General features: G+C 45.5%; 1 protein-coding gene across 6 annotated transcripts in view; it reads right to left on the minus strand.

Moving 5' to 3' along the window:
• HHATL (hedgehog acyltransferase like) overlaps positions 1 to 15,233 on the minus strand; it is a 91,067-nt gene that overhangs the window by 55,485 nt on the left and 20,349 nt on the right. For all 6 annotated transcript variants that reach the window (XM_085872691.1, XM_085872696.1, XM_085872695.1 and 3 more), the window contains 3 exons: positions 9,353 to 9,466; positions 7,758 to 7,952; positions 6,933 to 7,142 (listed from right to left, as the gene is read on the minus strand). In XM_085872691.1, coding sequence (XP_085728817.1) covers positions 6,933 to 7,142; positions 7,758 to 7,952; positions 9,353 to 9,466 — 519 coding nt within the window. The remainder of the gene's footprint in view (positions 1 to 6,932; positions 7,143 to 7,757; positions 7,953 to 9,352; positions 9,467 to 15,233) is intronic.

A 15,233-nucleotide genomic window follows, 5' to 3' on the forward strand; every position in this document is an offset into this window, starting at 1 on the left:
ATCTCTGGACGCGTCAGGGCAGTGTTCATCTCTGGACGTGTCAGGGCAGTGTTCATCTCTGGACGTGTCAGGGCAGTGTTCATCTCTGGACTTGTCAGGGCAGTGTTCATCTCTGGACGTGTCAGGGCAGTGTTCATCTCTGGACGTGTCAGGGCAGTGTTCATCTCTGGACGTGTCAGGGCAGTGTTCATCTCTGGACGTGTCAGGGCAGTGTTCATCTCTGGACGTGTCAGGGCAGTGTTCATCTCTGGACTTGTCAGGTCAGTGTTCATCTCTGGACTTGTCAGGGCAGTGTTCATCTCTGGACTTGTCAGGGCAGTGTTCATCGCTGGACGTCTCAGGGCAGTGTTCATCTCTGGACGTCTCAGGGCAGTGTTCATCTCTGGACGTGTCAGGGCAGTGTTCATCTCTGGACGCGTCAGGGCAGTGTTCATCTCTGGACGTGTCAGGGCAGTGTTCATCTCTGGACGTGTCAGGGCAGTGTTCATCTCTGGACGTGTCAGGGCAGTGTTCATCTCTGGACGTGTCAGGGCAGTGTTCATCTCTGGACGTGTCAGGGCAGTGTTCATCTCTGGACGTGTCAGGGCAGTGTTCATCTCTGGACGTGTCAGGGCAGTGTTCATCTCTGGACGTGTCAGGGCAGTGTTCATCTCTGGACGTGTCAGGGCAGTGTTCATCTCTGGACGTGTCAGGGCAGTGTTCATCTCTGGACGTGTCAGGGCAGTGTTCATCTCTGGACGTGTCAGGGCAGTGTTCATCTCTGGACGTGTCAGGGCAGTGTTCATCTCTGGACGTGTCAGGGCAGTGTTCCTCTCTGGACGTGTCAGGGCAGTGTTCATCTCTGGACGCGTCAGGGCAGTGTTCATCCCTGGACGTGTCAGGGCAGTGTTCATCTCTGAACGCGTCAGGTCAGTGTTCATCTCTGGACGCGTCAGGGCAGTGTTCATCTCTGGACGCGTCAGGGCAGTGTTCATCTCTGGACGTGTCAGGGCAGTGTTCATCTCTGGACGTGTCAGGGCAGTGTTCATCTCTGGACGTCTCAGGGCAGTGTTCATCTCTGGACGTCTCAGGGCAGTGTTCATCTCTGGAGGTGTCAGGGCAGTGTTCATCTCTGAACGCGTCAGGTCAGTGTTCATCTCTGGACGTGTCAGGGCAGTGTTCCTCTCTGGACGCGTCAGGGCAGTGTTCATCTCTGGACGTGTCAGGGCAGTGTTCATCTCTGGACTTGTCAGGTCAGTGTTCATCTCTGGACTTGTCAGGGCAGTGTTCATCTCTGGACGTGTGAGGACAGTGTTCATCGCTGGACGTCTCAGGGCAGTGTTCATCTCTGGACGTCTCAGGGCAGTGTTCATCTCTGGACGTGTCAGGGCAGTGTTCATCTCTGGACGCGTCAGGGCAGTGTTCATCTCTGGACGTGTCAGGGCAGTGTTCATCTCTGGACGCGTCAGGGCAGTGTTCATCTCTGGACGTGTCAGGGCAGTGTTCATCTCTGGACGTGTCAGGGCAGTGTTCATCTCTGGACGTGTCAGGGCAGTGTTCATCTCTGGACGTGTCAGGGCAGTGTTCATCTCTGGACGTGTCAGGGCAGTGTTCATCTCTGGACGTGTCAGGGCAGTGTTCATCTCTGGACGTGTCAGGGCAGTGTTCATCTCTGAAGGCGTCAGGGCAGTGTTCATCTCGGGACGTGTCAGGGCAGTGTTCATCTCTGGACGCGTGTCAGGGCAGTGTTCATCTCTGGACGCGTCAGGGCAGTGTTCATCTCTGGACGTGTCAGGGCAGTGTTCATCTCTGGACGTGTCAGGGCAGTGTTCATCTCTGGACGTGTCAGGGCAGTGTTCATCTCTGGACGCGTCAGGGCAGTGTTCATCTCTGGACGCGTCAGGGCAGTGTTCATCTCTGGACGTGTCAGGGCAGTGTTCATCTCTGGACGTGTCAGGGCAGTGTTCATCTCTGGACGTGTCAGGGCAGTGTTCATCTCTGGACGCGTCAGGGCAGTGTTCATCTCTGGACGTGTCAGGGCAGTGTTCATCTCTGGACGCGTCAGGGCAGTGTTCATCTCTGGACGTGTCAGGGCAGTGTTCATCTCTGGACGTGTCAGGGCAGTGTTCATCTCTGGACGTGTCAGGGCAGTGTTCATCTCTGGACGTGTCAGGGCAGTGTTCATCTCTGGACGTGTCAGGGCAGTGTTCATCTCTGGACGTGTCAGGGCAGTGTTCATCTCTGGACGCGTCAGGGCAGTGTTCATCTCTGGACGTGTCAGGGCAGTGTTCATCTCTGGACGTGTCAGGGCAGTGTTCATCTCTGGACGTGTCAGGGCAGTGTTCATCTCTGGACGTGTCAGGGCAGTGTTCATCTCTGGACTTGTCAGGGCAGTGTTCATCTCTGGACTTGTCAGGGCAGTGTTCATCGCTGGACGTCTCAGGGCAGTGTTCATCTCTGGACGTCTCGGGGCAGTGTTCATCTCTGGACGTGTCAGGGCAGTGTTCATCTCTGGACGTGTCAGGGCAGTGTTCATCTCTGGACGCGTCAGGGCAGTGTTCATCTCTGGACGTGTCAGGGCAGTGTTCATCTCTGGACGTGTCAGGGCAGTGTTCATCTCTGGACGTGTCAGGGCAGTGTTCATCTCTGGACGTGTCAGGGCAGTGTTCATCTCTGGACGTGTCAGGGCAGTGTTCATCTCTGGACGTGTCAGGGCAGTGTTCATCTCTGGACGTGTCAGGGCAGTGTTCATCTCTGGACGTGTCAGGGCAGTGTTCATCTCTGGACGTGTCAGGGCAGTGTTCATCTCTGGACGCGTCAGGGCAGTGTTCATCTCTGGACGCGTCAGGGCAGTGTTCATCTCTGGACGTGTCAGGGCAGTGTTCATCTCTGGACGTGTCAGGGCAGTGTTCCTCTCTGGACGTGTCAGGGCAGTGTTCATCTCTGGACGCGTCAGGGCAGTGTTCATCCCTGGAAGTGTCAGGGCAGTGTTCCTCTCTGGACGCGTCAGGTCAGTGTTCATCTCTGGACGTGTCAGGGCAGTGTTCCTCTCTGGACGCGTCAGGGCAGTGTTCATCTCTGGACGCGTCAGGGCAGTGTTCATCTCTGGACGTGTCAGGGCAGTGTTCATCTCTGGACGTGTCAGGGCAGTGTTCATCTCTGGACGTGTCAGGGCAGTGTTCATCTCTGGACGCGTCAGGGCAGTGTTCATCTCTGGACGTGTCAGGGCAGTGTTCATCTCTGGACGTGTCAGGGCAGTGTTCATCTCTGGACGTGTCAGGGCAGTGTTCATCTCTGGACTTGTCAGGGCAGTGTTCATCTCTGGACGTGTCAGGGCAGTGTTCATCTCTGGACGCGTCAGGGCAGTGTTCATCTCTGGACGTGTCAGGGCAGTGTTCATCTCTGGACGTGTCAGGGCAGTGTTCATCTCTGGACGTGTCAGGGCAGTGTTCATCTCTGGACGTGTCAGGGCAGTGTTCATCTCTGGACGTGTCAGGGCAGTGTTCATCTCTGGACGTGTCAGGGCAGTGTTCATCTCTGGACGTGTCAGGGCAGTGTTCATCTCTGGACGTGTCAGGGCAGTGTTCATCTCTGGACGCGTCAGGGCAGTGTTCATCTCTGGACGCGTCAGGGCAGTGTTCATCTCTGGACGCGTCAGGGCAGTGTTCATCTCTGGACGTGTCAGGGCAGTGTTCATCTCTGGACGTGTCAGGGCAGTGTTCATCTCGGGATGTGTCAGGGCAGTGTTCATCTCTGGACGTGTCAGGACAGTGTTCATCGCTGGACGTCTCAGGGCAGTGTTCAACTCTGGACGCGTCAGGGCAGTGTTCATCTCTGGACGCGTCAGGGCAGTGTTCATCTCTGGACGTGTCAGGGCAGTGTTCATCTCTGGAGGTGTCAGGGCAGTGTTCATCTCGGGACGTGTCAGGGCAGTGTTCATCTCTGGAGGTGTCAGGGCAGTGTTCATCTCGGGACGTGTCAGGGCAGTGTTCATCTCTGGACGTGTCAGGACAGTGTTCATCGCTGGACGTCTCAGGGCAGTGTTCATCTCTGGATGTGTCAGGGCAGTGTTCAACTCTGGACGCGTCAGGGCAGTGTTCATCTCTGGACGCGTCCGGGCAGTGTTCATCTCTGGACGCGTCAGGGCAGTGTTCATCTCTGGACGTGTCAGGGCAGTGTTCATCTCTGGACGTGTCAGGGCAGTGTTCATCTCTGAACGTGTCAGGGCAGTGTTCATCTCTGAACGTGTCAGGGCAGTGTTCATCTCTGGACGCGTCAGGGCAGTGTTCATCTCTGGACGCGTCAGGGCAGTGTTCATCTCTGGATGCGTCTGGATGGTGTTCGTCTCTGGACGTATCCGGGCGGTATTCGTCTCTGGACGCATCCGGGCGCTGTTCGTCTCTGGACGCATCCGGGCGCTGTTCGTCTCCGGACGCATCCGGGCAGTGTTCGCCCGGGCAGTCTTTAAGCCCAGACAGGAGTTTGTCTCCAGATGTGTCCGGATGGTAGTTTTTCCCCAGACGGCTTGGATCTGGATACGTCCAGCAGGTTTTTCCTCCAGACGTATCTGGGCGGTATGTATGTATATATATATATATATATATATATATATATATATATATATATATACATATATATATATATATATATATATATATATATATATATATATATATATATATATACATAATGACTGGTAGAAAATGGATTTCAGATATAATTTTGTTTCCATCTTCACTGTTATTCTATGCAGAATCATTTTGATGAGACAGTATGAATCGTAATTAACCCTCCACCGAACGTCTGCCTTCCCTTCCTCTCACCTTCCACTGTCTTCCCTTCCCCCACCCCTACTCACTCTCTCTCCCTCCTTGCTCCCCCACCCCTCCTCACTTCCCCACCCCCTCACTCTCCCTCCTCACTCCCCCACCCCTCCTCGCTCTCCCTCCCTCCTCGCTCCCCCACCCCTACTCACTCTCTCTCCCTCCTCGCTCCCCACCCCTTCCTCGCTCCCCCACCCCTCCTCACTTCACCCCCTCACTCTCCCTCATCACTCACCCACCCCTCCTCGCTCCCCCACCCCTCCTCACTTCCCCACCCCCTTCACTCTCCCTCCTCACTCCCCCACCCTGCCTTCACTCTCCCTCCCTCACTTGCTCCCACCCCCTTCACTCTCTCTCCCTCCTCGCTCCCCACCCCTTCCTCGCTCCCCCTCCCTCCTCGCTCCCCCACCCCTACTCACTCTCTCTCCCTCATCACTCCCCACCCCTTCCTCGCTCCCCCACCCCTCCTCACTTCACCCCCGTCACTCTCCCTCATCACTCCCCCACCCCTCCTCGCTCCCCCACCCCTCCTCACTTCCCCACCCCCTTCACTCTCCCTCCTCACTCCCCCACCCTGCCTCGCTCTCCCTCCCTCCTCGCTTCCCAACCCCTACTCACTCTCTCTCCCTCCTCGCTCCCCCACCTCTCCTCACTTCCCCACCCCCTCACTCTCCCTCATCACTCCCCCACCCCTACTCACTTTCTCTCCCTCCTCGCTCCCCCACCCTTCCTCACTCCCCCAACCTCCTCACTCCCCCAACCTCCTCACTCTTCCCTCCCTCTCTCCCCCACCACTTCCTCTGTCCCTCCTCTTTTTTCCTCCCTTTCAGTATTCCCATCAGTGAAGGCACGGGTGGTATTTGCTGGTTTTATAATTATTGCAGTTTAAAACCTATGCATTGTTGTAATGACTTTTCAAGTCAAAGGTTAATAATGAGTTTAACCTGTCCAACAAAAGTGGAAAAAAATTCGAATGTATATCATGTTCGAAAAATTTAGACTATCTGTAGGCTTTTGACGATTTGGCCCATCCTGCCTTTGCCTTCTGCACAGCTCACACTAAATTGATCAATCAGTTTTAAGTTGTACATGCTAATCATTACAAAATAGAACTGATATCAGGACAAAACAATGTCATGGAAACAATACAACTGTTACATTTGTCGTGAAAAAAGAAATCAAACCTTATAAAGAAGTGATATTGACAACAACAAGGAATAACAAATAACTTTTGGGCAGCACATGGTCATTCAATCCATCATGCCTGTGCTACATTAAAGACCAGATACCATCACCTATCCACACACAAGCTACTTACAAATCCTGCCGATATCGCTGCATCGTTATTTCTCCGATGCTTCTCGGTACCTCTCCAATTCCAATTAAAACTATCTACTCTTTCTGCTGCCACCACTTTTCTCGGGAGACAATTACATGCATTACTGGTTATATTGACAAAAGGGTTATACAAATATGAAATTGGAACTTCATGAGTGACATTCCTTGACCAAAAGTGAATTACAATCCTAGAAGGTTCTCAATGAGATAAGGTGGGCTCACCCTGGACTTAGTCCGTTCAGGGAAGCTGGAACTTCCATGCCCACAAGGCATGGCAGATGTTTGATGTGATTTATTCATTTAAGAGCTGCCATTTCTTTGTCCTAATAGCGAGGCCTGGTGATGGGTGCCCAAGGAAGAAAATGCTAGACCTAATGAGGCAACCTTCAACAGGCTTATCTGCAAACTGAGAGGCATATTGGTTGGAAGCTATCTAATTTGACTGATAACAGCTGCTGTTGGCTTTACATTGCTCAATGTAAGGTCTCAGTTGAGGACTGATCACTTTAGGTAACGTGATTGATTGCGACTTCCTTCGTACAGCTATGGTGCTCTGAATGAATTTCAATTTTTTTATTGCTGAGAAGGCAGTTTCCAAATTTCATTGCATTTCCATTAACTACAGTCACATCACAGAAACTACCCAAACATCCCCCAAGAGGATTAGCCAGGTTCTTGAAATGGGATTCAGAATGACCGAATAAACGGAATTATCTATTTCATCAAAAATGAGCACCATTTAATTCCCATGTCATTCTGCTCACTCTCACGGCTTGCGACTAAATGATCTACCTGTTTGTGGAAATCTTCGTAAATCATGATCGGGCCAAAGAAGAAGAAGGGCAGGTAAAAGTTGTACTTGAGCAAGTCCAAGAAGCTGTAGTTTGTTTCAACAAGATCACAGTTGTCGAGCATGAAGCTCATGCAGCGGATGATAGTGAAGGCTAAACCACCAGCATACAGCACATCCTGCAATTGGTGGTTTCCCAATGCAAAGTCCATCTGTGCAAGGAGAATAACAAATACATTTGTCAGAAGCGACCAGGGCTGAATCTAAACCAAACTTCTGCAGTCTATAATCCTGCTTAGCGTTTTATTGCAATTCGGGAATTTTGCTCTTCCTTTTTCATTCCTCTTCCATGGTCATTTGAACAAAAACATCGTTGTATTTGAAAAAAAAGGATATACTGTCGGACCCAGCCATTAGCGAGAAAATGTCGTTCCTGGAAAATGCTGCGAATGTCGAATCCGCAAATGTCGGGGCATTGTTTCAATGGGAAAAGGGGGGATGGTTCCTGGCGGTTTGCGATTCCAAAGGGAAAATCAAAAATCACGTAAAAACAATTAAAAAAAAAAGCCATGAATATGCCCACAAAAAACTGCAAAAATGTAAAATAAAAAAGGCGAATACATGAACAAACATAAATACATCCACAAAAAGCCGCGAATATGCTCGCGAATAGGCGAAGCACAGGGCCGCGAATAGCGGGGTCCGACAGTACTTTCGTTTTATTCCAAGGATGATGTGTTGAGTGTACAAGCTTGATGAAAAATATACTGTATACAAGAAAAACAAAAATTCTATCCACTTTTTAGAATGATTCTAAACACAATCACCTGCCAGGAACTGAAGGGCACAAGCTTGAGGGAAGCAAGTGATCCGAGGCCGGCGATGAAGCAAAGCCAACGGCACTTAATGAGCGCCACTGTGTAAAGAACGAAGCAGTGACTGACGAGAAGCAGCACAAATTGGTATCCCATGAGTGCCAGTACCGTGAGCAATCCATAGGTCATGTATATGAGTGCACGGTACTGTGTTGGGACAAAGAGAGGGAGACACAGAAAATGCAAGTTCAAATAATGGTGATGCAGCTTCAAGGGGTTTTTTTTATCATTTTTCTCAAATGCACTACATCTTGCTTTGTAGCTGTTAACTTTCTAACATTGAAGATAAAGGAAACGTATCATTAAGAAAATGATGTATCATAAGTAAATGTATGGACTTGGAATAAAATAATTAGATAAATTTAAGTTTGTTTTGATTTCCAAGTTATGCAATTATTCCTTTAACAGCCCCGATCATTTTCACCTTCATGTGGGATTGGTCAGGGAAAGTTTTTTTTGTTCAAATCCTTCAGGAACCAGCTGGCCAGGACTGAGGTTCTACTTCAAGTTTCAGGAATTTGGAATTTGTTCAGGGTACTAGAGAGAACTCACCTCCTCTTTACAAAAGGGCAATGGGATGCCCAGTCAGCTTAATGTCCAATCGACGGATGGTGCACTTTGTGCCTGTGAAGCACGGGAATTGAACTCAAGACTAAACGGAGAACAAAAGTCAGTGCCAAATTCCTGCCCTAACCTACAGAGGGCACTGCATCAGTGGCACAGCTGTGCCCTCAGCCAATGTTGCAACTCCGCAGGTTTTTGTTGCATATGAATAAAGAAGATAAGTACGATTTAGGTCAGCGTTTTTGGAATGTTGGCATGCTCGATAAAATAACGTCTGTGCGATACTATTCACACAGTTCAGACATTTCTGCTCTGATAAAAAAAACACATGACTATACTAGAACGGCACTTGGTAAAGCGCGTACTCCCGCCAGACTAAACAGTTTACTTTTTGTTTCCCACTGATAGCTCTGATCTTAATCCAGATCTTCACCAAAATCGAATCAATTCGTCCTTGTCAAACACCTAATCTGTCCATCAAGTTTCGTTCAAATTAGCCGACAACGTTTTGAGATATCTTGCACACAGACGGGGATGAAAACATAACGTCCGTCCACCTTCAGTGGCGGGGTAATAAAAGTCAAATACACAGAAACGTCCACAAAGTATTGAGTATTTTCTTCAAATTACAAGGTGATTCAACAACAGATTTTGCTTTTAGTAACATATTACATTATTAACAATGTGTTGAATTAACAGTGCACTGATAATAATTATTATTGATTTTAAGCAGAATTGATTAAACCTTTTTTATTCGGCTCCATCACCTGACGCACATTCAAAACGTTCTATCAATGAGACAATAGTTTAAAATAAAATAAAAAACTGCAAAAGCTTTATATTTTTCAAGATGTAGGTGTACATAATTTGAAAGAAAAATATTTCCTGATTGTGAAAATAAAAAATTGCCATTTTCTTGGTGTCTGATTCTGAGAACATTTTGAACGCCCATTTCAACCAGGACTACGTAAGTACCTCCTTACCTCTGGTACCACCATTGAAACAATCTTGCCAAAAAGAACATGCCCAGAAAGCACCAACAAGATGTAGTTCCGGAACTTGGTGAACCACATGACCCACTCAAAGTCTGACACATCCTACGAAAAAAAAGGTTTAGGAAAGCATCATCACATTCAGTGTTGTAATGGTTAGAGTGTCCACTTTGAGTCTTGGAAGGTCAGTCGTTTGAACCTCTGCCATAATAATATATAAAAATACCATTCTTTTCGTGCCGTAAATGCGCATAGGGCTGCCGAGGTAGTTGGCACGCAGTGCAGTCCTGGACGGGTCACCACTCCAACGCAGGTTAGCCCGAATAGTTATTACACTGGTACTATGCCTGGTTGTTGGCTTGATGGTTAGGATGGTGGGCTTGGGATCCTGGGGTCTTGAGTTCAAATACCGCTCAGCCATTGAATTAATACCAGGTGGGGTTGACTCGGCCTGTCATCCTTCTGAGGTCGGCAAAATGATACCAGCTTGCTGAAATGATTGAGCCATTTGAGTATCCTGTGTTGGAGTGGCGACCTGTCCAGGATTGTGCCCAATAGCCATTGAGACTGCTTTGGCAGGCAGCACTGATGCTTTGTACAGAATATAGTCCTGATGAATGGATAGATTGACACTGGTACTCATTTCACCTTCACTGACCTCAGAAGGATGACAGGCTGAGTCAACCCCACCTGGTGTTAATTCAATGATGGCAGGGGCTTCAACTCAGGACTTGAATGTACAAAGCCAACATTAGGCGAACCTCTGCTGTAGTCTTTAATAACTGACTATGGCAGAGGTTCGAACCTTCAAGAGACTTTAATAACGGTACTTTAAAAATACTGCTTCCATGCTTCAAACTTAACTTTAAAAGGATAGAGCATGGACAAACAGCCATAGGTTGGTAAAAGGGGTTAGTACAGGCTTTGATGAGCCTAATGGCTTCCTCCTGCATCAAAGTTCCTTGCAAGGGTATGCAAATTATTATTATTATGAGAGAGAGATGGTGAATGCATCACGACAATGAACTGAGAAATATATTAGTATTAAGGCTGCGGTAAAGTGTTAAAAAATTCAACAAACGAGATGCTCGTAATAGTTCAAGGCATGCCGACATTTTATTAAAAACTAGAAAGGCAATCGGTAAAGTGCGTACCTCCACCACGCAATGTCTGTTCCAGTAGAACATGTTGGACCCAATACATTTTGGAACAAGAAAAAAATCAATCAGAGATTGCAGACCCTCGCCAGGACTTCTTTTGAGTGGTGGGTGTATTTTTTTATAGGTTTTAGGGTAATATGGCTGCCAACCATTTGACCTATGATATATGTGTGAACCTTTTGTTCCTCATGGACAGGTGTTGTAAAGTTTCACCTCGATTTGATCAGCCACTTCAGAGAAGAACATTTTTGAAGGTTTAAAAATGTTTTTTTTCAACAATATGGCTGCCGAATCACGTGACCGATGATGCAATGAACATCTTTTTCTGTGGACCATTTTATCCCGAGATGACCCTCAAAATTTTTTCGTACTCATCGGATGTGGCGTTCTACATATGCAAATATGACGTTCATGACATATGCAAAATCGGATGAAAATTAATTATTTTTCAGATTGAAATTGATGATTTCAGAAGTTTGACCTTGAGTTGACCTTTGACCTTTTGACCTCAAAAATAGTTGGTTTCCAAATTCATCGATGGACGATGCAAATCCTCTTCAACTATCAAGTTAATAGGATATAAATTGATGATTTTGCATTTGAAAATTGATTTTAAAAGTTTGACCTTGACATGACCTTTGACTTTTTCATCTCATAAAAACAGTTGGTTTTCCCAATTCTGTGATGCACTATGCAATTGCTGTTTAATTTTCAATTCAATTGGATGAAAAATGACGATTTTAGAAATCTGATCTCAAGATGACCTTTGACCTCAAAATCAATAGGCTTCTCAGTTGACACTACCTCTACAACTTGGTGAAGTTTCATGAAGATCGGTTTATAATTGTGATCTGTAAGCGATTGACAAACAGACAAACAGACAGACAAGCCGGTAGGCGACATGGATGGTCACTATACAATTGCATACTAGTCATAGTTTTTGACGGATCGGGCTGAAAATTTTTGACAAAAAGGTTGATTATTGTGTGCATAAAAGCGCGGAAGGCGATTTTTGATTTTCGAAAAAAAAAATTTCAGATTTTTTTCAAAAATTTCAAAGTCCCGTTGCTAGGCAATGGTGGCGTCCATAGCAACGGTGCTCAAAAGCAAATAACTAGATCCTGGTATGAACCTACTAGTCAAGTTCCATCAAAATCAGTTGACTCCTCTGGCCTCCAGAGCTGTCCATAACATACAAACAAACAGACAGACATACAGACAGACGGAAAACCTGAGAATAAGGGTAGTCTAGCGACACGACCACCCAACAAACAGACAGAATAACAAAATAGATGAACCAATATACTTGAAAAATCTTCCATTTTGCAAGTAACAGACAGAAAGGGGTGAAAACACAACCTCCTTCACCTTTGGTGGCAGAGGTAAAAATAATTTTTCAAGACAAGTCCTGTACATGTAATAAGTAAGAATTTTATTGACATAGATACCTATCATTATACTTTTTTTTAGCGTGCGTGGGACGATGAGACATCTCTTTCCTCGAACTTTGTTCAACTCCCCACGTATAATGGACAAAATCATTTGCTAAAGGCTGTGAGACGTCATTAGGTGTGGGTTAATACACAGTCAAAGACGTCAGATTGACTTTCTCGAGGAAATATGCATAGTTCCAGTGATCCGAGACACTTTCTCGTTGCAAACCAATTACATGAATAACCAAACAATCAGCCTTTGTAATGTTGCGTAAAGTGAATTCTCACACCATGGATGTGCGTAGAATAAAGAACGAAGCCAGAACAATTGCAAGATATCACTAATTTATTAAACTGCACATGTAACCACATCAAAAATGTATTTAGTCAATGTCATCGAGTCGACACGTTAGTCATGTGCTCACTCAAACTTGTCACTCATAAATCAACTCCAGCAAATGTACGCGAGTCATCGAGCAATGCCAGCATGCCAGCATACCCATATTAGTACAATTCCTTCATCACTATGATAACTCAGCTTATATTTGACAAGCTCTATGCAGAGATGTACAAGCACAGACACACAAAAGATGGATGTATGCACAATAAGGGAAAACTTCACATGTTGGGAACTCCTTTCCGTTTATGCTGCCTGCTGGTCACAATGGGAAAATTGCTCTCTGAACAAATGCAGAATTAAAAGAGGGGAATGATGAGGCTTTCAATTCATGGCTTCTGCACTGAAACGGAGCAAAATACTCAACTTCCAACAAACAAGAACATGAATTTGCTTCCTTCAAAGAACCACATCACGGTGGAGATAATCCTCATGGGGCTCAGAAGTGTCCGATTTCTCCGAGCAGCACAAGCTCAAACAGAACCCCCGAGACTCCTGATGATTGAGCACAGATGTCTACCTGGATGCTATTGTCCCACTAGCCCAGTCTCTTTCACAGCTTAGATCAGTCGACAATACAGCTGAACTCATGCAGCATGGGGCGTTGCAGCTTTAGCTGTTGAAGCTGTTGAGCGATAAATGGAATTGTCAATGGACTGCAGCATTTTCCTTTCAAGGTAATTTTTACACACTTGCCTAAGAATAATGAATGGTTCTTTTCCCGAGCCACAAGCCAAGAGTCCCTTCCAATACGTATTCAACAGGTGAGATACAGGAAATACAACAAATGCAGATGCATGAGCACCAATGCATTTTCCCTTTGATCTCACTGTCAAGCCCTGAGCAGTTTTGAGTTAAGAAGGATATATATATATATATATATATATATATATATATATATATATATTTTTTTTTTTTCTTCTTCTTCTTTCAGCTGCTCCCGTTAGGGGTCGCCACAGCGGATCATCCGTATGATCCGCATAGTGATTTGGCACATGTTTTACGCCAGATGCCCTTCGTGACGCAACCCTGGTCGCCTCTTACGACACAGGGATATGGTACACCTATTTAACCAGGGTATACACCGGCCCAGTACACTGGTACTCATTTCGCCGACCTCGGAAGGATGACAGGTTGAGTCAACCCCCTGGTGTATTAATTCAGTGGCCCAACGGGGCTTGAACTCAGGACCTTTTGGATCCCAAGCCGCTGCCCTAACCACTGCGCTAACACCAGGCATATATATATATATATATACATATATATATATATACATATATATATACATATATATACATATATATATATACATATATATATATATACATATATATATATATACATATATATATATATATATATATATACATATATATATATATACATATATATATATATATACATATATATATATATATATATATATATATACATATATATATATATATACATATATATATACATATACATATATATATATATACATATATATATATATATATATATATATATATATATATATATATATATATATATATATATATATATATATATATATATATATATACAGTACTTACATTCTTCATGCAAAAGCAGGAAATCACAACAAACTCCATAATAACTGCTCTCTTGCTTGTGATAAAGGACAATATACCAACACCAATTAGCCAAGAAGATAATGGACATAATGAACATGGAATTGACAAAGAGGGTTTTGGGTTGCAGGTATCCCCACCCTCCAACCCCCATTGGCAATCCGCAGCAAACAGTGAGCGATTCAGGGAACCAGTGAGGAGAAAGGCCTGATCATGTCTCTCACCGTTAATTGGAGGGAATGAGGTCATACCTCATAAATTATCCTGATCTACGGGTGGTGTTTATTGGATGACTGCTATTGGTATTGCACAGAGTACATGTGTGGCAGCTTCAGTGGTGCACCTTTCTGTCTATGTTATCATTGATGACTTGCCAATAAGTGAAACTGGTCCCGTGGCTCATGGGTGCATGCAGCATTGACATTCTCTTGCATGTGCTACTTGTAAATGTCTGCAGCTGTGGAGGAACCTGGGTAGGGTTTGAAACAGCAATGTGCTTACCTTGTCTAGCTTTATGCAGCCTTCTTTTGGCAAGAAAGGTCAAGTGTTAACCAATTATAAAGTCTGAGCTGCAACTAGGGATAATTTATTAGGTGTAAACTGATTGAATGGTCCCTCCAATTACAGGTGAGAGATGTGAGTGTGTGTATGTGTGTATCAGCTATTTTCAGTCCACTGCTGGGCGAAAGCCTCAGCATGTTGACAAGTCATGTTGCTCTGTCTCTTGCTTTGTTGTTCCAATTGACTCTTCCCAATATTTGTCGATTTCATTCCTCCATCTTCGATGTGGCCTTCCCCTGTTCCCGTTGCCATCAATAGGTCTTCATGTTGTTAATATTGTTGTCCACCTGTGTCCTGCCCATTTCCAGAGTTTGATTATTTGTAAGATATCCTGAGTTTTGCTTTGTTCTCTGACCCATTTATTTGTCTTTCTCTCTGTGTATGTAATACCTAACATATTTTGTTCCATATTCTGTTGTGCTGTTAACTTTTTCTCCAATTTTTGTTCTTAGCGCCATGTCTTTGCCCCATAGATGATAGATGGAATAATACACTGAATGAAAACTTTCCATTTCAGACATATTGGTAAGCTACCTCTCATAATGTTACCGAGTTTTCCATATTGTCTCCGTCCAAGTTTGATTCTTCTCTTCATTTCTTGTTCTTTTCCTTGAGGCTAAAGCTTTGCCCAAGGTATATGTATTCTTCTACGTCTTCTACTTGGTTTCCATTTATTATGATTTCTCCATGAGGTACAAAGGGGGTTCATCCATACTTTGGTTTTTG

This window comes from Eptatretus burgeri, chromosome 3, assembly GCF_056783735.1.
Source record: "Eptatretus burgeri isolate ZD-2024b chromosome 3, Ebu_testis_v1, whole genome shotgun sequence".
Classification (NCBI taxonomy): domain Eukaryota; kingdom Metazoa; phylum Chordata; class Myxini; order Myxiniformes; family Myxinidae; genus Eptatretus; species Eptatretus burgeri.